General features: G+C 37.3%; 1 protein-coding gene across 4 annotated transcripts; it reads left to right on the forward strand.

Moving 5' to 3' along the window:
• On the forward strand, window positions 1-23,084 carry Set1 (SET domain containing 1). 4 transcript variants are annotated; one of them, XM_073078337.1, is made up of 29 exons: window positions 1-157; window positions 585-821; window positions 1,264-1,513; window positions 2,626-2,811; window positions 3,214-3,422; window positions 4,711-4,875; window positions 5,374-5,470; window positions 6,853-6,945; window positions 8,646-8,767; window positions 9,508-9,668; window positions 10,120-10,259; window positions 10,656-10,811; window positions 11,464-11,617; window positions 12,323-12,432; window positions 12,775-12,978; window positions 13,299-13,508; window positions 13,929-14,044; window positions 14,259-14,382; window positions 14,564-14,645; window positions 14,853-14,986; window positions 15,221-15,336; window positions 15,822-16,050; window positions 16,712-16,892; window positions 17,302-17,425; window positions 17,709-17,997; window positions 20,448-20,640; window positions 21,020-21,126; window positions 21,317-21,511; window positions 22,137-23,084. In XM_073078337.1, the coding sequence occupies exons 2-29, from the start codon at window positions 586-588 to the stop codon at window positions 22,308-22,310; spliced, it is 4,557 nt and encodes a 1,518-aa protein (XP_072934438.1). In that variant the 5' UTR covers window positions 1-157; window position 585; the 3' UTR covers window positions 22,311-23,084. The 4 variants fall into 4 exon arrangements, with proteins under 4 accessions (XP_072934438.1, XP_072934436.1, XP_072934439.1 ...); XM_073078335.1 differs by lacking the exon at window positions 1-157 and adding an exon at window positions 196-429; XM_073078336.1 differs by lacking the exon at window positions 1-157 and adding an exon at window positions 205-315.
• The last annotated feature ends 633 nt before the right edge of the window (window positions 23,085-23,717 follow it).

Consider the following 23,717-nt stretch of genomic DNA (forward strand, 5'->3'; position numbering starts at 1 on the left):
TACAATACTTTATGGTACTTGTTATTAGAGTCATTTAAGCGTCTTATTATTTTTTGTAACATGTATTAAAATAGGTTATTCGTTTAAGATGAAAGTTCATTTAATGAGAGTAACATGCTCTATTTGAACATTTTCAAGATCACTAAAATGTAATAATGTAAGTAATTTTTTGTCTGTATACCATTTCATCATTTTCGTTTCATACTTCGAGAGGCCGTCACCATGGAGAGTGCTTGCATTAGAAACTTATTTTATAATTCGATGTTGTAGTGTTAATTCAGTGAAATTCTATTTAAAAACATGTTAAGAGGATTGGTAAAGTTCCATTATATATAATATTTAAGATTATATTGCTGAGCTGTAGCTGTATTGGATAAAAAACGCGAATATCTTCAATTTTCTAACATATTGTTTTTCTAAACATTTCAGGTTCGTTTAACATGGTATTATCTATTTATACTTCTAACTTCAGGCTATATTCAGCGTTCGAAAGAATTCCAGGATATATAATGGCAATATAAATATTTTTTATAAAATGTTGAGGTTATATCTTATTAAATATTATTTGTTATTTTATCTTTCAGAATGAATGGAGGAATGGAGCATAAAAGTTCAGGGCACAATGCTGTGCTCCATAAAGCACCTAAAAACTATAAACTCCTTATAGATCCATTTCTTGTGAAAGGAGCAACAAAACTATATAGATATGATGGTTGTGTACCTGGTGATACTACATATGCACCTGTCCAGTGCAGGGACCCAAGGTCTCAGCTGTCCAGAATCTGGAATAAGTTGGAACCAGCAGATTTACCAGTTCCCAGGTATTCTTTTTTGGGCCCAAAACATTAACATACATTGATGTCCAATATGAATCAATATCTTTAACCAATGCTGAAAGTTGTAATGTTATTGTTTATTTTGAATGTTAAAAACAAGCATTATCATTTAACAATTGTATTTTCTCATGATATTATTCTATAAAAACCTTTTTCGTGAATGTTTCTTGTTAGTTTCTATTACTGATGATACAGTTTGTATATAACTGAAATATTGTAATGAATGCTTAAATCTTTTGATTATATGCATATAAATAGCTAAACAACTGAAAATAATTAGTAAAATAAGCAATATTTTCCTAAAATGTGAAAATTTGGTTATAATATTCTTTGTTTTTATTATACTTCTGTCATCAGTGCTGCCAACATTACAATATTTGACATATATTTACTGGCGGGATTTTTAAACTGATAAATTTTGTTGCAGGTTTAGAATTGATAAGAACTATGTAGGGATACCTCCTCAACTGGAAATTACCATAGGAAACCTAAATGATAACATAGATAAAGCATTTTTAGCAGATATGATGAATAAAGTTGGACCTTGCGAGGAATTAACTATATTTTACCATCCAATCACAAACCGTCACTTGGGATTTGCGAGAGTAGTATTTCAAGATGTGAAATTTTCTAAGTTGTGTATTGAAAAATATAATGGAAAGTCAGTAATGGGTCAGGTATGTACAATTCAATTTATAATTACAGTATTAAATGGAACTATCTTATTATTATAACAATTAAGTGTGACAAAATATTCTTGCGTGCTAAGTTGAGCAGTATCTCAGATCTGAGAGCTTATATATAGCTAGCTTGTATATTTGCTTGGAAGTTGTAACAGACATGCAAAGTCTGCAGCACAAACACTCTCAAAACACTTACAATAATCCTGGTAGTGCCCGCTATAAGTTTTACTCGAGAAGCACCACTGCACACTTATCCCTCCCTGATAACAACAGTGTTAAAAGTTGGTACATTTTGGCTTAAAGGGTGTGATAAGGGAAATATGCGAGGATTTCTACCATATGGCATGCCACATCGCATATTTTTTTCTGTGATTTCTTTCTTCAGTTCTTCAATCATTTGATAATAATCGTTGAACACATTGCACACCTAGTGGCTGCTTTGAAATACATCCAATGTAGGTTAGACGCTAATGTCCATGACTCTACCAATAGTATTAGAACTACATGGTGGATACTCTCCTGGTCTCCCCAGATATGGGATTTGGAGAGAGTCCTTGGCCCACCAGTGGAACATAATAATTGCCCAAGTGCGAGTCTAACTCGCACATGCAGGGTTTCATACCAACAATTCTTTCACAATTTTTTTCTTTTTGTATTGGTAATAATAGCAGCCGTGGATTATAATACAGTGTTAAAATTTTAACTGTCTACTCTTTACAGTCCATTTATTTTCAAGCTTTATTATTTTTAGTATTTGTTATTTATTTTCGAGCTTTCTATTTTTAGTATTAGCAACCACCGTTATATAAACTCTGTAAAAATTTCAAGTGTCATCTACTGTGTTTCAAGACAGAACTCTGTGATGGACAAACAGTTGAGGCTTTGTAAATAATGGTTCTATTTTTACCTTGTGTATGGAACCCTAAAATGCTTTGGAACTGATGACAATCTTATACCATGACATACTCTATTGTGTAATCTTGACTCATGATGGACTATGAGGGTGTAAGGGCGAAGCATTTGGTTGTTCACTTATTTTATCAATTATATGCTAAAGCATTTGAGTAGCAACTTATTTTATGCATTTAATCATCTGTTTATATTAGGTGCTGGAAGTTTTTCACGATCCATTTGGCAAGAAATGTACAGAGATGTTTGAAGACAAGACTATGGAGAAGAAGCCGCAAGCAGCGACATCCGCCATGAAGCTTCCCATCATGGAGGATGTTAGGCAAGTCAAGATGGAAGTGGCTCTTAGTAAGAGATTGGAAGACACCAAGCTGACTGAGAAGGTATGTGACAATATGTTGTTTGTATTATTTGAGGAGTGGTTTCATCAGCTCTGATAAAGCACCTAGAAATATAATGTTAAACCAAAGATTTTATTGTGATAATAAATGTACGAAATATATAAAATTACATCAAACTTGCCTACACAGGTAAGATTTTCAATATTGACAAGATATTTAATCTACCTGTAATTTTTTAAAATATATTGTGTACTGAACTTATCATGTATACCTGCTATAAAGGATAATAATATGATTTTCAAAGTATTTAGTGAATTACTACTGTACATAGTTCTGTTATGAACATCAATATGTTATTCTCAAGTCTGTCCATAGAAAAATAGGAATTGATGAAAAAACTTAACGTCCAATCATTTTGACAATTTTTCAATGTGACCTTTGTAGGAACCATACAGTCGCTACAAAGACGAGCACCACAGCGATAGCAACAACAGGTGGTCTGACGAAGAACGCGAGTACAGGCATCGACACCGCAAAAGGAGTGAACGGGACAGAGATGAGCGAGACCGAGACAGGGATAGAGACCGAGATCGAGACCGGGACCGAGATCGGGACAGGGACCGGGACAGGGACAGAGACAGGGATAGAGAGAGGTTAGTTGATTGTACTCATTGTGATTGCACTCCCACATATAAAATAATGTCATAATAGTAAATAATGTAAATAGTAACTGTTCTGACTGTGACTAATTATTAATACTATTGAATCTGATGCTGATGAACTGCACATGCTCATTTCCAAGGTTATAGAAATGTCATGTTTATTTCTTCTTCATAGCATTGTATAAACCTATTATCTTTGAAGTAAAGCAGAAGTATTATTAAAAATTGTTGCAATTAGTATAATACACGCTGGCTGCTGTTCGCAGTTGCGGGAGCTTCACATTGGGTGTTAGTTCCAGTTCTTGTAGAAGTTGATTATAGATATCTTGGATCTTATGAATGGACTTAACACTTAATGGGAGTCTACTTACATCAGGTGGATGACTAGTGATTTTTTGCTTGAATATAGATACTTATAACCCTGACTAGGTCTTTATGGAAAAATGTTTTCTTTTGTATATATATTTTCTTGTGTAATATAGTAAACTATAGGTACACATTTAAAATAATCACAAAAATTAAGTTTAATTTTGATATTATTTTGTGCAAGCCGACGATGCAGGAGGAAGTGTAAAAAAAGAAGGTACAATTTTGGATGAATATTCATGATTGTGTTGGAAAACTATGTTTTTGCATGTATTTGCGCTTTTAGGATATTGAGTAGTAATTCGATTTATTTTTATATGGAAGATATTATTGTTTGAAATTTAAAAAAATATACGATTATTTGATTTTTTAAGAAGTAGCTTGTAGTTTAAGTAATACTATGTGTCTTTTAAAATATTCATATCAGAAATTATTTTGTTTATGTGATGGCTTGTCAGTCTTATGAGCATTTTGTCACATTTGTTTGGTTATTAAGAGTAGTTTGGAACAAACATTTAAAACAAGTAAAAAAAGTTGTTGCTGAGGTGACAATAGAGCTTGAAAATAACTTCAATTACCTTTTTAATAAGCCTTTTTGATGTTGACTTATGCACATTATTAATAATCAGTCTATACAATGTTTTACCTACTATGAAATTTAACAACTTCTTCATATTAAATATTGTCAAATTTCGATCTTCATTGGGTAGAAATTCTATAGATTTATAATTGATAACGGTGATTTCTTTTACTCAAAATCATTTTTTTTCTATTCAGTACAAAAGTTATTCAAAAACAAAATAGGGTGATTAATTTTGCGCCACCCTATACTTTTGTGTTTATATTGTCTGAAATAAATGATGATTATTATTATTACTTGTAGTAATGATGAGTGAATTGTGCGTGTTTGTAGGCACCGAGATCGTTACCTGCGCGCGGCGAGTGCGGCGAGCGCGGCGGGCGTGGCGAGCGCGGCGAGCGCGGCGGGCGAGGCGGAGGCGTACGCGGCCGTACACCCGCCCGAAGTGCCCTACACGCCCGCCGGCCCGCTGCCATACGACGCCTACTACCAGCAGGGGTAACCAACCACACTAATTATACGTTTATTGTATAAATGTTATTAAATTCGGAATGAATTGTTTTGTTCAGAGAAGTGTATTGACAGTTGGTTGTGTAAAGTGGCCACTGTAGCTCATTCTTGGCTGGTTATTATTTAATTCAACAAAAGCAGTTGGTAAGCTCTACCTGAAATTGGTAACCGATGTATGAGGATTTATCCTCTGATAATTATTAAATTAATCTATCATCCCTTTTTAATCAATGAATACTAGCGCATTTATTACTTCTAAAAAGCCGAATAAAGTTTGATATCAATGCTTCTGCAGTTAAATCAATCAAATCCGTATTAACTTCATACTTTTGTGTACTTATTGGCAAAAATAAAATTTATGAGGATGACCTTACAGTGTAGTAGGACCATCCAAGATTAAATATATATCCCGAACAGAAAACGCAAAAATTATCCGAGCGGCTGTAAATTTTGGTAATACAATACAAAACTACTGAACATTTCTAGTTATGCGTACGGGTACAGCCCGGCGAGCACGACGGGCTCGGCGGCGGGCTGGTGGCCCGACTGGAGACACCACCACACCTCGCACCATCATTCACATGTGAGTACTTAACTTTATAAAGTTACTCGAGTTTAATTATACAAACAAATTCTATTTTATTTTGTGACAAGATTTGGTACAGAAGTGCAGTACAAAAAAAAAATGAATAATTTCAGAAATTGTGTAGATAAATGTAGTGTATATAAATAAAAGCAAATTTGTTCTTTACCATCAGGCGAATTATGTTTGTATGTAGTTTATAAATAAAGAAGAGCTTTTCAAATTACAATTAGCTTATAGGCAAGTGTAAAGAAATTGTGCCTTATTAGTATCAACTGTTGATTGATGCCTATTCGTTAATTTTTATTTTCCTGCTTATTTAAATAGCACTTCTTCGTACATGCAAGATTTTAAAAAAGTAAAGATAAAATCCAAACGTTAACGATTTTTTAAATCATTTGAGTATTTTGTACAATTATACGTGAATGTAACACATGGATATAGGACGGACATTTTATGAGAAATTCGAACATACTCATTTTTTAAAATTAAATTGCATCAAAGCAAATTGCTAATACAATAAATAACTATCTGAATGCAAGAAATTCTGAGTGGAGTGTGTTTTTATTTTTGTTTAATTAATATTACTACTTATACTAATTTGATAATGTTAACATTACTTACGGTTTTAAGGTGTCATAATTTAATCAATCATTTGAAAATAACAAATTAATACTCATTCGATTCATTATTCATTATAATGAAAATAATATAAACAGGTTTATCATAATAACTGAGGTTTCATCCTCATGATCACAATATATTACATGGATTTAATTATATACATACTAAACACTAAGAGACTTCTTCAGCATTGAAATTAAAAATAAAATTTATTCAAAATTTTAATAATATATAACGGTTGATTAAAAATCCTCAAAATCCAAAACTCCAAATACATAATTCGGAAATCTGGTTGTAAATATTCGTAGTTATTGGGTGAGCGCCACTACAAAGCTGTTAATGTTCACGTTGTATTGAAACAGTACCACAGTACATGGTGTACGCGTAAGTATTTAAGTCAGAGGGGTTTTTAAAGTGCGTCGTGAATAGTAAACTAGGCCAGACTTTCTCAAAGTAGGCGATAAGGCTTCCATTTAGGCGCTGGAGAGAAAGAGAGGGGCTTAAGAGAAAATTATGGAACATTGAAGCTTAGGGCCACGGTTGATTTTTTTTTGTTTATATTTCAAGATAAAGTCAACACCCATCTACTATACTCCGTCGATTATTTCATTATTTTATTACTCTCTTGAAAGTCCTCTTGATTTTTAGACAAAGTGTTGAAATGCACTTGAAAGTTTCACTAGGGCACTAGAACATAGACAGTAGATATAGGACCTCAGCAGTACTAGGTAGTGGCTTGACACGAAGTGTTTGCTCAGCGCAAGGGGCAGTGGGTGGAGCCCGCCACGCCCGCCACGCCGGCGCCGCGCGAGCGCGCCTCGCCCGACGACGCGCACCGGAACCATCTCAAGGTTGGCCCGTACGCTCCGCACCGCTCCCTGCCGCTCCCTGCCGAAGCGACACTGTAGGGATGGCGATTCTTTGCGTTTCAATTCTTGAATCGTTCGAAACGAAGTGTAATAAATTGATTCACACAATTCACACATCGATTCCCCAAAAATCGATCTTCGATCTTTTCAGCTACAATGGGCGAAGATAGCAAAAAAAAGAGGTCGTCAGGACCAAACGAACCTGAAATACGTATCCGTCAGCAAAAAAATGTCTATAACACGTTCAACCAACTTCGAAAAGATCGACTTTCAATTTTCTAGGATTAAAATAATAGATTTTTGAACCCAAAAGATCGAACCCTCGATTAATCGATCTCAGATCGCCATCCCTACGACACAGTCTCTACTCGGGTCCAAAACATATTATTCTTAGAAATTATAGTTACGATTTTATAATTTAAAAAATGCACGTTTTGGACATAAGTATAGACGAATGAGTTGATAAGCTTTTAATTGAAACCTCATACTGGTTATATATAGTATTTTATAGTAGGTATATCGGAATAAAAAATAGAGTAGTTGTTATGAAAGCATTGTCGACAACACAGATCTTTATTTTTATTTATAAAAAAATTTCAACTTGTCATTATTGTATTGGTATCCGTCACTTATATGCTGTTAAGTTATGGATTTTTTCGAATATTAACTTTAATTGGTCACTTGTGTTCTCCCAAACCAACTAAAACGTCTTTACAGCGAGAATAAAATTTACTTTTTGATCTATCCGTCTGCATAATTACAGCTAAACATTTGTTTTGTTGATACTGTTTAATATTTTTTTATTTGTTTACTATTTTATACGGATTATTTATTTGAATGGAAAACATAGCTTATTCGTTTGTATGTACTGTAGATATTTGAATGTATTGGGTGTATTTGTCTAAATCGCCATTGAATTTAGAGAAAAAAGAAAACCGTAAGAAGTTACTACTTTAATAAAAAAGAAAAACAATACATACAGAAAAGGAATACATTTATTTTACATACTAGTAGTAGTAGAGAAAGCGATGAAGTCATAAATAGTGATAATGTACTGGTGCTACAATTATACTCAAAGCATAGTAACTGCATGAATTAATTTACATATATTTGTTTCTCATGAAATATAAAAAGAAAATGTTAATCATTGGAATGGCTCATACCTTATTTGGAATTGTCATGATATGCATTATTTACATAATTTTCACCAATTATTTTCATTGTTTTGGCATGCTTATTTGTAATTGTACGCTTGTGCATGTTCTGTGTGTGATCTAACTTGTGTGTACTTAGATTTAATAACCATTTGTTATAAATGTATAATGCATTAACGTTGTTATGTTTCATACTCATATTCCATAGTGTATCGTGAAATATGAATACGATATGTTAGATCCAGAGGTCTTTTTTATTTAGTTTAGTTATTTTTTTAATAATTGAATTTAATTTACCTCAATTAATTGGGCATTAATTTTAATAATTTACCTCTTACATATCCTAATTATAAGTAAATCATAAAAAAATGTTGTGCTCTACTTTCTGGAAAATTATTTCTTAGTTAACCATCTTATATATTATTTTATAAATAAGGTTACTTAGTAAAGCACGTTACCATGTATATTAAAAAGGAAAATAAACACCATGAAAGCTGTTACGGTTGTTATAAAATATTGGTTGTATAGGAAGTCCCGGAGACGAAGCCCGTGGAGCCGACGCCGCCGGCGGACGAGCTGGACGCCAAGGAGCCCGAGCCCAAGCCGCCGCCGCCCGCCGACGAGCCCAAGAACGTCGATCTTGACACACGGTCGGTTAAACATTTATTAATTGAAAAATATATATCTATACATAACCTGTAAGTGTGCAATATATATTAATTATTTTCGGTTAATCATTTATTCATTAAAAATATAATGTAGGTTTGCAATCTGTAAGTGTTAAAAGTGCATGAAGTATTTTTCACATGACAAATATTTTGGAGTAGTGCCTAAAAATCTTAACATTAGATGTGAGTACTTAAAAATTATTTGTGTGAGATAGGAATTGAACATTTCCTCGGGCTTATAGACATTAAAATGTGTTATTAATGAACGGTTACGCTTGATACTACTTAAATGGGCGGAGCATGTGGGATAAATTGTTGGCGAAGGATAAGTCACAAATAGACTTTATAAGATAGCTAGAATTTCGTCGTGCGTATCAAACCTTCAACTAATTTAACGAAATACCCTACGACTCTCTTAAGGGCAAGGATGTGTATGTGTAGTATATTAATATAAACAATTATAATCCACACAAAGTTTTTATTATTTTTCTTTTGTATTACACTGAAAATAATATCAAACAACAAATGTCAAACTCAAAAGCGCGCCCAAAAATTGGCGCCACACCGCACCGCGCGTCTCCTTACGCTATGACACACCGCTCACAGATAATAAAAATACAGCTCCGTGTAAAATAAAAATACGTGTTGCATAGAAAAGTGTATGCTCTCTCTCTCTCTTAGGCATAGAGTGATGTAGGAATAATAAAGTTGGTGTTGTTCAGGATCGCGATGCTGCTGAAGGGCGCGACGGGCGGCGGCGGGCTGGCGCCGCCCTTCCTGTCGCTGGGCATGTCGGAGGAGGAGGACGAGCGCCGGCCCGCGCTGCCCGACATCGCCGCGCCCTCGCTGCACCCGCTCAACGACCTGCCCTCCGACGACGAGGGTTAGTTCGCTCCCACTTGATATACATTCTGTTCTCTCTCTCTCTCTCTCTCTCTCTCTCTCTCTCTCTATGTCCCTATATCTTTTTTCTCTGTCTATATTTCTGTTACAATTCATATTTTATACTTCCCATTTATCTTCCATTTATGTCTCCGAATGTTTAAAGTGTTTTTGTTTTATGAGTGGGAGTACCACACTCTTTTGGATTTGAGCATTGTGTAATATGCATCAAACTTTATGTACTCTACGAACATCTTATAAGATTTTTCTTCCTATCTCGTAAGTATTGGTCTCACAACCGATTGTAAGAGTTGATGTAATCTATACGAAATACACATGTTACTGAATGGATCCTATTTTTATACTTATCCTTTATGATTTTCGCGCATTAACGTACTATATAATATTATAGGTACTATTAGTTTATACAATTATTTTCGTCTTATTTACAGGTTCTGGTAGCGAGGATAGACAAAGCATAATATCATTTACACAGAAGAGTGATGTGGACCCCGAGCCGCTGTCAACCACTCCGTCACCCTACATAAATCGTGAACTTTACCTCGAATGTCTTAAAATAACTATAGAAAGGGTAAGAATTTATAATATTGAGATTATAAATATTGTTTTTATTAATACTGCGAAGTTTTTTTGTTTACTTCAAGTCTTTATGATTATTAAATTCCTGCTCTAAATTCGGGAAAAATGGCTTATGTCTATTTGTCGCCCAGTGCTAATGATAACTTTTTACATTGACATGATTGCATTATTCGATGACTACCATAATTATTCTTATATTTTATCTCAATGCTTATTGAGAGAGACTGCTTGACGTATCGTTTGCAACACGGTAATGTTTATGAAAATTGGCCACTACCGACCTTTTTTGACGGACAATGCTCATTTGACCATTTTCATTTGTAATTATATTATGCTTCTTAGCGGGTCGCATACAAATTGCACGTTTCATTTCAACTTAAAATTTCAGCGAAGGAAAGAAGAGGAACGAATAAAGATCCCCAATATAGACAAGATCGGGTCGGACATATCGTCGTCGGAGGACGAGCTGCTGACGGGCGAGGAGCCGCGCCGCTCGCCCGCGCCCGTCGACAACAAGGACCAGGACAATCTCGACGACGATCAGGTTCACTGTTATTTACTTTTTTATTTAAATAATTCCTGAATTTACTGCCATATTGTTTCAATGAAAATTGGTAAACAAAGACAATTTTTTCAGTCTACCCCCAGTTGACTACTCAAAAACGGATATCGATTAGACATTAAATATAGAAATTAATAGAAAGGCGTGTCGTATCTACGCTTTTCCATTTGGCAATCTCATTTTTATACAGTCTTTAAGTAATGCATAGTGAGATGTAAAGTCATTCGCTCCTATTGGTTTTATACAAGATTTTATACTTTTAATACTTATACTTTTTTGTTACAAATCTTACAGTTTATATTAAAACTGGATTTTTAAAAGCTTTACAACATTTTTTGTTACTTAATAATTTATTTTGACCACGTTTTTATTAGCTTGACCTGTATGTATGTATGTAATATATATCTTATATATAATCTTTGAACTCGATTTTAACCCACTTTGAACAGTCCGATTAATTTAATAATTTTATCCCATTCTCCTCATCGGGATCGTCAGGAACTAACGATTTTTCCTGTGCGATTGTAGCGTTTTGTTTTTAGTTTTTAAACTATAATTATTTTAATGTATAATATTAGTATGGTGTTTATAACGGTTGTTGTGTGCTACTTCATGGTGTTTCTAACGTGCGCAGATGTCCCTGTCGTCGCTGTCGTCGACGGAGGCGAAGATCGAGGAGCAGGTGCCGGCGGAGGCGTACTACGCGCCGTACGCGCCCGCGCTGCCGCCGCCGCACGCCGCGCACGCCGCACACGCGCCATACTACCACCCCGTCTGGCCGCCCGCTGGTACGTTGTAACGAGACTACTACTAGCCGAGTTTTTTCGAAGTAAAATAAAAAAAATATGTTACAAGAGAGAAAATAGTTACCGAAGTGTCAAGAAGGAATAATATAATAGATCCGTTATTCTTCATGTATTAAATGCAATAAAAAACAAATGTTTCCCTTTTTTTGTGTACGAGGGGGAAACCTTCAAAAGGTACCCGACGACGTGGGAGCGATGCCGGGTTATGTGGGATTTTTACCGCACTAAAACTCCCCCGGTGGCCGTCCTCAACGCTTGTTGGAGAACTCGGGAATCTCTCACGGAACACAACCGGAGTCCTCCAAGCGCGATGCCCCAATCGGGTTCTGCCCCCCGAGCTCGTGCTCCCCCCAGAGCACGTTTGGCTCCTCCCACACCCTCTGGTGTTTACGACGGAATGCGACCACACATACCGCCGTCCTTCCTGGAGTTGTTTACTGGGCGGTTCGAGCTCCCTCCCACTCTTGCCGCCCGCAACCTCGTAAGCCCCCTTTTAGTCGCCTCTTACGACAGGCAGGGGATACCGTGGCCTTATTCTATTCCCGGAACTACTATTGATTACCTACCTCGCTATTTATTTACCTTGAATGTTACCGTCAGTATAATTTATTCGCCCAAATAGTGCGTTACAAAGTTAGTCAGACAACGACTTTCATAGTAGTAACATAAGGTACTGTTTGTGTTTAGCGGGATTCCCGGGCGCGTACCCTGCGGCGGACGTGTCGCTATACGCGGGCTCGTTCGCGCCGCCGCTGCTGCACTACGCGCCCTACCACCAGCCGCCGCCCGACGCACAGGTAACTAACATCTACTGGTACAGTGCTACATCGATCTCGTACCACACTGAGATCCGAGTCGGCCGAACACTGATATATATACTTTGTCAATGCTGTTGAGTACTTGTGAAATATATTTTTATATGGATTCAATTACGTACAAATTGTACAAAATTTCCATTTATTGTTTTTTTTTTCCTTTAATATCGATAAAACTCGTTACGTCGTCACTCTAATGACGTGACCAAAGATCGATACATATACCGCATACTTTAATCATTTTTAAACTTTGTACAATTGTTTAATTAAAGTGATAAAATTGTCACTTCTGTGTTCTATACAATAAATTATAACATAAAACAGGAGTTGGACAACCCATACTACCCGACAATAAACAGCGTGATAGAGCGGGTGACGACCGAGCTGAAGCAGATCCTCAAGAAGGACTTCAACAAGAAGATGATCGAGAGCACGGCGTTCAAGAACTTCGAGATGTGGTGGGACGAGCAGAGCCGCAAGACGCGCCAGAGCAAGCAGACGCGCGAAGATGTCGGACAGCCGCTGCAGGTAAATCATCAAAACATAATTATCCCACTACTGAGAATAGGTTTGTTCTCAAATAGAGGAGGCCAAAGTTCACAACGCAGCCTTGAATATGAGTTGGTAGAGTCTACGCACCGTTGAGAATTCTCTTTTTAAAGTGGTCTAAGCAATATAGATTTCTGTCTTTTTTCCTTCACTGTTAATGTGAATGTATAAAACACTTTCAAAATCGGATGTGCATGTCTAAGTTTAAACCCTGGATGCAAAATGAGGAGCCAACATTAATATGAAAATTTATTTGATTTAATATGTTCTAAAAATATTACACTTAACATATTTTCCAGGACATTTCAAACAAGAAGGAAGAGGCTGTGGATTCGATAAAGTCGATAATGGAGTCTCGGGACCTCGGGCTGGACCTGGGCGGCTACGGCGCGGGCATCGGGCTGGGCCTGCGCGCCACCATCCCCAAGATGCCCAGCTTCCGCAAGAAGCGGAAGATACCCTCGCCCGTGCTCATGGATGAGGACTCATCCAAACGGCTTAGCGATCAGGTTATATTTATTTATTTAGTATGCTTGTGCTTAAAACTGCATTTTTTTCATGTAATATTGGAGTAGCTGACGAGCATACAGTCCACTTGTTGGTAAGTGGCTACTGCTGCCCATGGACATCTGTAATCAACCTCATATAAGGTAAGTTTCGTACCTGAGGTCGGTCACAGATGCGCCGCTACCCCGGAGGACTAAGCTGAAATACCTCCGAAAAGTATGTTTCCCTTACCATGTGGTCCCTTACCTTCAAGCCAGAACATAGCGACGCTTAACACTGCTGTTATTAGGCAGAAACAGGTGTGGCAGCGGTGCTGCCGGAGTCGGATCACAGAGGTTTATAACATCAGTAGTAGTCCATGAAATATTATAAATAAGACGTGATACAAATACTTAATACTACTTTTAATCCTTAAATAATAGGAAGAAATGGTTCAGAACTCTGACGAAGAGAAGGAGGTCCCTACAAGTCCAAGAAACAGGACAACGGGATCGTACCTGTCCACGGGCCGGCGGCGGACGTCGAGCAGTTCCTCGAGGTTCGTGCTACTTGTAGATTTATCATGATCAAAGTCATAAATAGGCATAAGAATGTAGTAATGTTTATAAAATGCTTTATATAAGATCTATGTATCTGACGTAGAATTTGATAACGTATTTACAGGTTTTTGAATTTAATGTGCCACAATTCACAGTATTACTTGCATTGCGTTATGCACATTATTTTAATTTGTGATTTGTCTGTGTGTGCAGATCGTCGTCGAGCTCGTCGTCGCGATCGTCGTCGTCGTCGGGGTCGGAGCGCAAGGGCGCCGCGCCGCGGATCTACTCCGACTCCGACGACTCCGAGCTCGACGAGGCTGAGGTTCGCGATAAGGTATGTAATGTAATGCATTCCAATATTTCAGATGAAATCTAAAGTGCTACTTAGTGTACTTAGCAATGTATGTACAGCTATATTGTGTTGAACCTTATTATTTTTAGATATTAGTAATTTAACGGTTTATTTAATTGGTTGACTTTCAAAAAGTGTAACAATGTTATTTATTTGTCTACAGTTCAAGGTTGTGTCGAACAAGGAGAGGTTAAGAAGGGTATACTCGTCGTCGTCAGATAGCGAGGAGGAAATTAGTAGACGAGGTACGCTTTTAATAATTCGTAATTAAGTTATATTTCTGGAATATTTCAATATCCTCCTTTTAATGTATTAATTTAAAATGGCGTTTTTATTTATATTTACACGTCAATAAGCACTCCAGTACGTCCAATTAAGCAGTGGATTAATAGTAAAAGCTCCGTAGACAGTAAGTAGTACTTAGAACTAATCGCGATACATGTTTTGTACAGAGAAAACTCCAATACCGGAAGTGGAGGCGTCGGACGAGAGGCTCGGCTCCCCGATCCTGTCGCCCGAGGAGGAGCCGCGGGACATCCTGCTGGACAGGGTCTACTCGGACTCCGAAGAGGAGAGGGAATACCAGGTATAACAATATATGACGAATATGTTACATAAGTAATATCTTTTGATCTACAAAAATAGGACCTTGGGTAGAGGCTGCAAGTCTGAAAAAAATATTATATAATTATTTATTTTGTCAATTACGTCATTTTCGATTTTTTATTTATTCTGAATTTCATATTTCGAAATTTTAGAAGAAAGACGCTGTAATAACTTGATTGCTATTAGTTAACTTAATATTGATCTACTATTTCAGGAAAGAAGAAAACGGAATACGGAATATATGGAGCAGATCGAGAGGGAGTTCCTAGAAGAACAGAGGCGGAATATGGAAATGGCGCTACCGCAGGCTGAGAAACCACCTGACGAAAGGTAATAACTATTTCTTTTCTTAACGAAAACAATATATTGCTTATTATATTCTTTGAATTTCATTCTAATGTATAATTTCCAAAAAATGTTTTTATTGCTGACAAATGATTTGGTACCTACTGCAAAGTAGGTAGCAAATAATTTATTGTAAGAAATGTTTTCTTCAAATCTTTGTAACACAAGCAATGTGTGTCTATTAGAGACGTCTCATGAAGCGTATTCTGTCAGCTATTTAATGGCTGTCATGCTGTAATTTACGCGTAACAATGCCGCGATGCGCTGTTAGGTGGTGAAAAAACACGAAATCGAAGAAAAAAATGCGGAAAAATATCGATTCATTCTTAAATGATCTAAAAACTACATTTTTTTTTAATATTTTTCAAACACGAAAATAGATGACAGTGACAATTTTGTCAAAACTGGTTACATTTTCTTGTTAGGAGTGAGTAATCTTTACTAATCTATGGGCGTTATTCATATCACAGCAAACCGGACACAAAAAAAGAAGAAGCGCGAAGCAGTCCAACGAAGAAGCGCGTGAAGACGCCAGAGAAGAGCAAGCCGTCGGAGCTGGAGGACGGCGAGCTCAGCTCCGAGGACGAGGCGCTGGACGTGCGGCGCCAGCGCGACCGCAAGCAGAGGAAGCGCCTCGTGTCCGAACACAGCTACACCGAGTCCGCGGTCAGCGTCAACGGCGTCAAGGACTATAAGGAGGTCAGTTATGGATATAAGAAGTAATCTTGTTGTTCTGTTTGACAATTAATGGATTGGTGTTTTGGTAGAAAACGGGCATGTAACGGAAAGTTGTGTCTGTTGGAAAGTTGTAGCTTTTATTATTCGTACTATCCTATTTTAGTCACACGACTGTACGTGCAAGTGCAAGGACTTCGTACCCACAGATCTCTCATATGCCACGTTTGCGTTTGCAATATGGGGGTGGATAGGGATTATTCGGGGTCTCGAGGGTACCCTTTTCCTGGGCAAATTCTCTTGGGAGTGAATACCCCCGGATTTTTAATATTCTTTCATAGTAATATTATTAAATAGTATTATAATATAATGAGACAACATTAAAATTGTACTAACCCCGCTATTAAGCGGGGGGTACGGGACTCGGTCAAGTTACCAAGCCGGCAGTCCACCTCCTGATGGTCGGACTGCACGTGTGAAGACGCCAAGTGTGTGTGTGTGTGTGTGTGTGTGTGTGTGTGATGTAAGAACTTATGTCACACACGAAGAGTGTGTGTTCAAAGTTTCCGGTTCATTCGGAGTTCATGTTTTTTTTATTACAACTATTAATTAGAACTTTTTGTGAACTTTAAATGACATAACATTATTCTTGGTATGATGTTCATAAACCGTTCCGTGTCCGCAGTCGAGCGGCGCGCTGTCGGAGCCGTCGTCGCCGCAGTCGCAGGCGTCGCAAGCGTCGCAGGCGTCGCAGGTGGCGCTGGAGCACTCGTACTGCCGCCCGCCCGACGCCGACGCCGAGCTGCCCGACGCGCCCGCCACGCCGCCACAGCGACGCGTCTCCAACCATCTACAGCATGATCATGGTACGCTTTGTAGTTATTTTTACAAACCCCATATTGTCATAATGTTCCCCTCTCCAAGTTACAGAAATGACTCTCTACAGTACACACGAGCAAGCCGTAAAAATCAGAGGGACAAAAAGTAATAAATTAGTGGAACGTGCATTTTAACTATTATGAGCTAAGTAACACGTTTTTGTTATCAAAGGAAATCTTCAGTTTCTTTTTTATTTGTAGTTATTTAGTTTTCATAAGCAAATTGATGTTTTTAAAACCATAGTATTTTGAAATGCGAAAGGAGCACAAATGAATTTTAGTACGCGTGCAGTACAGTACAAAACGTTTCTGAGTGAATTATTTCGTACTACTTGTACAATAAAAAGTTACACTTTGGAGAATTAACAAAAGTGCTAAAATACGTTTATAAATCCAGGCTACACGTGGATGGCGGCAGAGACGGAGACGGCGGCCGAGCTGGCGAAGACGAAGGAGACCAAGGAGAAGCGGCCTTACAAACGGAAACACGACGCTAAGAAACTAGCAGAGATACAGAATAAGTACGAGCTCATGGTTAAACTTATATGAAGCCTTTAAAAAAATATATGTGATAGGTGGAAAATCTAGGTTAACAAGTTAATTAGTTTCTTGCAAACAAATTAACGTATACAACTTTTGGATATAGATTGTGTCCTAAAAGCTACTATATTTTTTTTATTAATATAAATTTTCGCGTTTTTAGTAAAATTATAAGTTAAATGCTACTACTATAACGATGTTTAAAATTAACAATATTTATTTTACTTTTGGTACATTTGAATCTAATATCAAACCTGTTTGCAGGCTATACTCACCGCGCGAGGACTACTCCCGGACGCACTCGTACTCGGAGGTGACGTTCAAGCCGCGCGACATGATGCAGGAGATGCAGGTGATGTACGAGTTCCTGACGCGCGGCATCGACCGCGAGGACGTGCAGTACGTGAAGAAGGCGTACGAGGCGCTGCTGGCCGGCGACCAGCACTACTGGCTCAATGACACCCACTGGGTCGACCATCCGCCCACAGACCTCTGCTACTCCCCGCCGAGGAAGAAGTCCAAACGGCACAACAATATCTATGAGGATCTACAGGTGAATATATTTTTTATAGTTATAACTTGAATTAACCTAATAGAGCAAGATCCCAGGGCCACCAGACGTCACGTATTTTCTGACGAAGGAAATGTGGACGATTGAGTAGTGTTAGTATGTACTAAGAACGCATGCCTACCTGCTAGCTTGCTCAGACGGCCAATTTTCAGGTATCAGGTAATCAAGGTACATAAAAACTTTACTTACCTCACGTAAATTCTCCAAGCTGATTTTTACGTATATTTTAGGCAATATCCTTAAAAATAAGTCGCCAATACTCCCAGACACTTTCCGTCGGCCGTATTGCTTTGCAGACGCTTTAAAGCTCCCAAAATAATTACTTAACTTCACGTAAATTCTGATGCTCCATTTTTATATATGTCTACCAGACAACTATTTTAAAATCTTTTACAAGAAGACAGACCGATCCAAGGGGCCAATCATCCCCTAAGCTCAATTTTAATGCCTCTGTGGGTAGGAGCGCGAGGGCATTATCCACGCGCATGAAACTGAGTGAGACATGTATTAGGATATATTGACCTCTCTCTCTCTCTCACTCCGTTACAATTTACTCATATAACTTAATTATTAATATTAAAAAAAATCAGCTAAAAAATAAAAAATCAGGTAAACAATTAAAAATTAACTTGTAAAAAAATGCTCATTTGACTACAATAATTCTAGAATTTTATCCTACAAGCTGTTTTGATAAATTCGAAAAAACTTCATTTTTTTTTAAGCAATATCAAATACTCGATAGTGTTAACGAATTCATTGAATATCAGCAATTTTTTTTTAAATTATTTATTTATTGGGAATTAATCATAAGTAAAATACAAAGTAGAAAAATATTAATCTCTCAAAATTTCTGAGTAGTGCCTCTAATCTTCATTATCATCGTCATTGAAATTAGACAATTCATCATCCAGCCAATCTTGATATTGAATATCTAAATCGTCATTGTCGCTATCAACATTGTCCTCATTTCCTTCCACTGTAAAAAAAAAAATTCAAACAATGAAGATCTGAAAAAACTAAACTGACACAAAAAATATGAGAAACGAAAATAAATTACCTGATTGTTCTTCTAGCGACTCACTGACAAAACCCGGTAATTCATCTCCGTCGAACCAATGAAAATCATATGCTCCATCTTTTAATGTCCAGCCATTATTTTCGGGTTTGAAAATATTTATCATCTTCATAGTCGCATTGTTCCAAAGACTAGCAATATAGTTAGCTCGTCGGAACTGTTGCCAAAGCTCACTTTTGCAAGGTGGTAAGCTGCTAGCATCGAAGTTTTTCAAATTTTTCCGATTGAATTCTTCATTAATGTCAGAAACCATATAATTGTAGGATATAGCTTGTAGGATAAAATTCTAGAATTATTGTAGTCAAATGAGCATTTTTTTACAAGTTAATTTTCAATTAAGTTATATGAGTAAATTGTAACGGAGTGAGAGAGAGAGAGAGGTCAATATATCCTAATACATGTCTCACTCAGTTTCATGCGCGTGGATAATGCCCTCGCGCTCCTACCCACAGAGGCATTAAAATTGAGCTTAGGGGATGATTGGCCCCTTGGATCGGTCTGTCTTCTTGTAAAAGATTTTAAAATAGTTGTCTGGTAGACATATATAAAAATGGAGCATCAGAATTTACGTGAAGTTAAGTAATTATTTTGGGAGCTTTAAAGCGTCTGCAAAGCAATACGGCCGACGGAAAGTGTCTGGGAGTATTGGCGACTTATTTTTAAGGATATTGCCTAAAATATACGTAAAAATCAGCTTGGAGAATTTACGTGAGGTAAGTAAAGTTTTTATGTACCTTGATTACCTGATACCTGAAAATTGGCCGTCTGAGCAAGCTAGCAGGTAGGCATGCGTTCTTAGTACATACTAACACTACTCAATCGTCCACATTTCCTTCGTCAGAAAATACGTGACGTCTGGTGGCCCTGGGATCTTGGACTATAACTTGACTTAAGTACTTACATTCTTTAAAGTATATATTGCTTTTAACAAACGATTTTGACTTTACTAATTATTGTGAACTCGGTTTTAATGATTTTAGAGCATATTTTTTTCAGTGTTCTCAATTATTTTAGTACAGTTATAAGTTGAAGGTGATAGCACTTTCTGGGAATAAACTCCGAGAGGCACCCCCACCACATCTACTTCTGTCTTATAAAAAGTCTTAAGCGTGGATGTATTTTGCTTTAAAAGATGTTGTAAGTAAGTCATACTTATCAGAGGCATTCTTTAATAGTTATCTAGTCTCAGATAGGAATGTAATCTTATCTGGGGTTGATTAAGATGTACGCTGGCTGCGGAAGCCACTTACCATCAGGCGGCACTGCATGCCCGTTACTTTAATATACTTCTGACGAATGTACCAATGAATTACGTTATAAAAATGCTTACATATGAGCATACATTTGTGTATCGTAGGGACACTCGAGCGGCTCAGCGCGCACGGAGGGCTACTACAAGATGGACGCGCGGATAAAGGCGAAGTACAAGTACCACCACGGGCGCGCCGCCAGCGCCGCGCTGCACGCCAGCGACGACAAGAAGGCGTCCAAGATGCAGCTGCTGTCCCGCGAGGCGCGCTCCAACCAGCGCCGCCTGCTCACCGCATTCGGTACAGACTTTGCGACTTATTGTACTACTTGATACTCCTACTTGTTGATACTACTTGACAAAGCCTTTGGTTTGTAAATGACGTATACAATGTATATATCACAATACATGTCTGTAATATACGTGTTACAAAAATGTAATCGTGTATTTTGTATGTTATTGTAAAGCACATGTATGTTATTCATTTATTTATTATTTGTGTACTTATCTTTTTATTAAACTACCTAAGTATCCGCTTGCGTAATGCTGCCACTGAACAATATTCTAGGTCGATATGTTCATAATGAACGATAATCATTCGTTCATAAATATAAAAACAATCTATTCTTTTTTACTAAAGTCAAAATGAAATGTTATATAATTATGTATCTTGTCGCCAGGCACAGACACAGACTCCGATCTCCTAAAGTTCAACCAGCTCAAATTCCGAAAGAAACAATTGAAATTCGCCAAATCCGGAATACACGACTGGGGTCTATTTGCACAGGTAACGTAACTCTTTCATTTTAAAAAATGTATACGCATTCTTCATCATTTAAAATGAATGAAAATTTTAGTGTGTTTTTGGATTTGATAACCACTGCCACTTGAGATCTTATAATAGTTTTCTCTGTACTAGATCATTATAATGACCGCTCCAAGAAGCTAGTAATTTAGCAATTTATCTATCATTTCAGGAGCCGATAGCGGCGGACGAGATGGTGATAGAGTACGTGGGTCAGATGGTGCGGCCGATAGTGGCGGACGTGCGGGAGGCGCACTACGAGGCCACCGGCATCGGCTCCTCCTACCTGTTCCGCATCGACCTCGACACCATCATCGACGCCACCAAGTGCGGCAACCTGGCGCGCTTCATCAACCACAGCTGCAATGTAAGCATACGTACATACACATAAATACATACATAGAGACAGATATTAAAACACAAGTCGGATAACAGGCAAAGAACACATACATATACACGCACGAACGTGCAAGCACACTCACACACTCACGCACACATTTTAAACATAGGTTTTAAAATGCCGCTTATATCAACGCTTTGTCGGGTCAACATAATTTGCCAGCTTACAGTCAATATTTGTAAATAAGGCTTATGAGGACTTACATTGGCATTTCACCTTAGCGTTGGAGCAATGTTTTCAATTCAGTATCTTTATTAATCGTAAGCATAGATATATTATCCATCGTAAGTAACTTTACCTATTTGCAGCCTGCTTAGTTTTTCGTTGATCTACGGACCCAAAGCGATACTGATTGTGTGCAAAACAATCATGAATTACCCTTTTTAAGTATTTTTTTTAACTGACTTCAAAAAGGAGGTGGTTATCAATTCGGCCGGTATTTTTTTTTATGTATGTACACGAATTACTCCGCCGATTTTAATAATTATTTTTTTTATTAGATCTTCATATATCGTTTCATATATTTATGTACATTTAAAAACAAAAATTACACAACAAAATTAAACCAAACTAAGCACCGTCATTTCAACAGCCGAATTGCTACGCGAAGATAATAACAATAGAGTCGCAGAAGAAAATTGTAATCTACTCAAAGCAGCCGATCGGCGTCGACGAGGAAATCACGTACGACTACAAGTTCCCGCTCGAGGACGAGAAGATCCCCTGCCTGTGCGGCGCGCCGCAGTGCCGCGGCTTCCTCAACTGACCACCTCAACTGCCAACGCCACCACGAACGGGTATCATGTACAAATGTCATACAGTTGTGGAAAATTATGTATGTCTGCATTGTATTACGGTTCGCAGTTGTTTTCAGCCGTTAAAATTACTATGGTACGTCCCTTATACACCTCTCACCGCTATGTCAAGTTGTCACTAAAAACTTGTGTTGATTTGGTCATTTTGGAATGCAATAAATCATATTTATTATACAAACCATTTATACAGAATAATACATTAAATATTTAAACTTATTTAAAACTTGATTCAATAAATAAAATTATTATTGCCAAATGAAATACCGTCGTCGGAAAAACCAGAGATGTCGTTTATATTTTACGGGTGTTCGAAAATCCTGTCACGTTTAAGAATCATTATAAAAGTCACTAATGAGTTTTGTTCAGTAATTAAAACAAAATTTATGTTTGTGCTGTCGTTTCATAGCAGGGGATGCACTTTTGAAAAAAAAATTGCGATGATCACAGTACCAAATAGACAAGCAATTCTCAAAACTAAGTGAGGCTCCCCCTTTTGTATATTGTACCATGTCTCGTATTCTCATTAGGCCAAAGTAAAGTAAGCTATATGAATGAATTACATTCGACGTAATATAACATGTCAGACACCGGTTTCCAAACTGAACAATATGGCATATTTACTTGGTACCTCTTTTGTTTTTGTCAATGCAATAGTCAATGCACAATCGCACTTTATACGAGGCTTGGTGACAAGAGGCTCCGGCATTCTGATTCACACCGTTTATTATCACGATTCTTATGTGCTTGTCCACCATCCCAGTGAATACTCAAGGGTAGTTCAGAACTCTTTAAGTTAAATCATTGTTATACCAGCTTTCTAACCAGGGCATGCCGTTCAACTTGAAATTTTTAAATATCGCATATTATTACAAAGAAATTAAAACTATGTTACTCCAATATACCTTTCTTTTTACTTGAACGTGTAGGGTTTTCGAGCTTATGGTTGTATACGTCTTTCGTTGGCACGCCCTGCAGCCCTAATTGATTTTTCTGTTTCGAGTTCTGAAATTTGCCTGCCTTTTAATAATTCCTCATTTAATATCATTACAAATTTGCTTTCCATGATGCACAATAACGTTTAGTAACCATTATATTACTCGGGCGAGTTCCTCTAAACAAAGTAAACATGGTTTAATTTAAATCTTCATACAGAATAACAATTCTTCTTTTGTATAATGTCAAATTGTTCCACACGTTACACGTAGAATTCGCATATATTGTACTGATTACGTAATTTTTTATATATTAAATTCAGCCATGTAGGCCTACGTGCTCCTATAGCGACAAATCGTTCTTTTCTTATGAATAAAGCGACGAGCGTTCTTCGAATCTCTGCTGTATTTTCTATTACATTTACA

Source organism: Epargyreus clarus, unplaced genomic scaffold (genome assembly GCF_041222505.1).
Source record: "Epargyreus clarus isolate Ecla_fem2 unplaced genomic scaffold, WU_Ecla_fem_2.2 ptg000012l, whole genome shotgun sequence".
Classification (NCBI taxonomy): domain Eukaryota; kingdom Metazoa; phylum Arthropoda; class Insecta; order Lepidoptera; family Hesperiidae; genus Epargyreus; species Epargyreus clarus.

What these genes read in the sequence shown, in the direction of transcription:
- Set1 (XM_073078337.1), top strand. Translation starts at nt 586, where the DNA reads ATGAATGGAGGAATGGAGCATAAAAGTTCAGGGCACAATGCTGTGCTC. An exon ending in CGCACCGGAACCATCTCAAG is followed by an intron (nt 6,946 to 8,645) that starts GTTGGCCCGTAC and finishes TTGGTTGTATAG; the next exon opens with GAAGTCCCGGAGACGAAGCC. An exon ending in TTAAAATAACTATAGAAAGG is followed by an intron (nt 10,260 to 10,655) that starts GTAAGAATTTAT and finishes TTAAAATTTCAG; the next exon opens with CGAAGGAAAGAAGAGGAACG.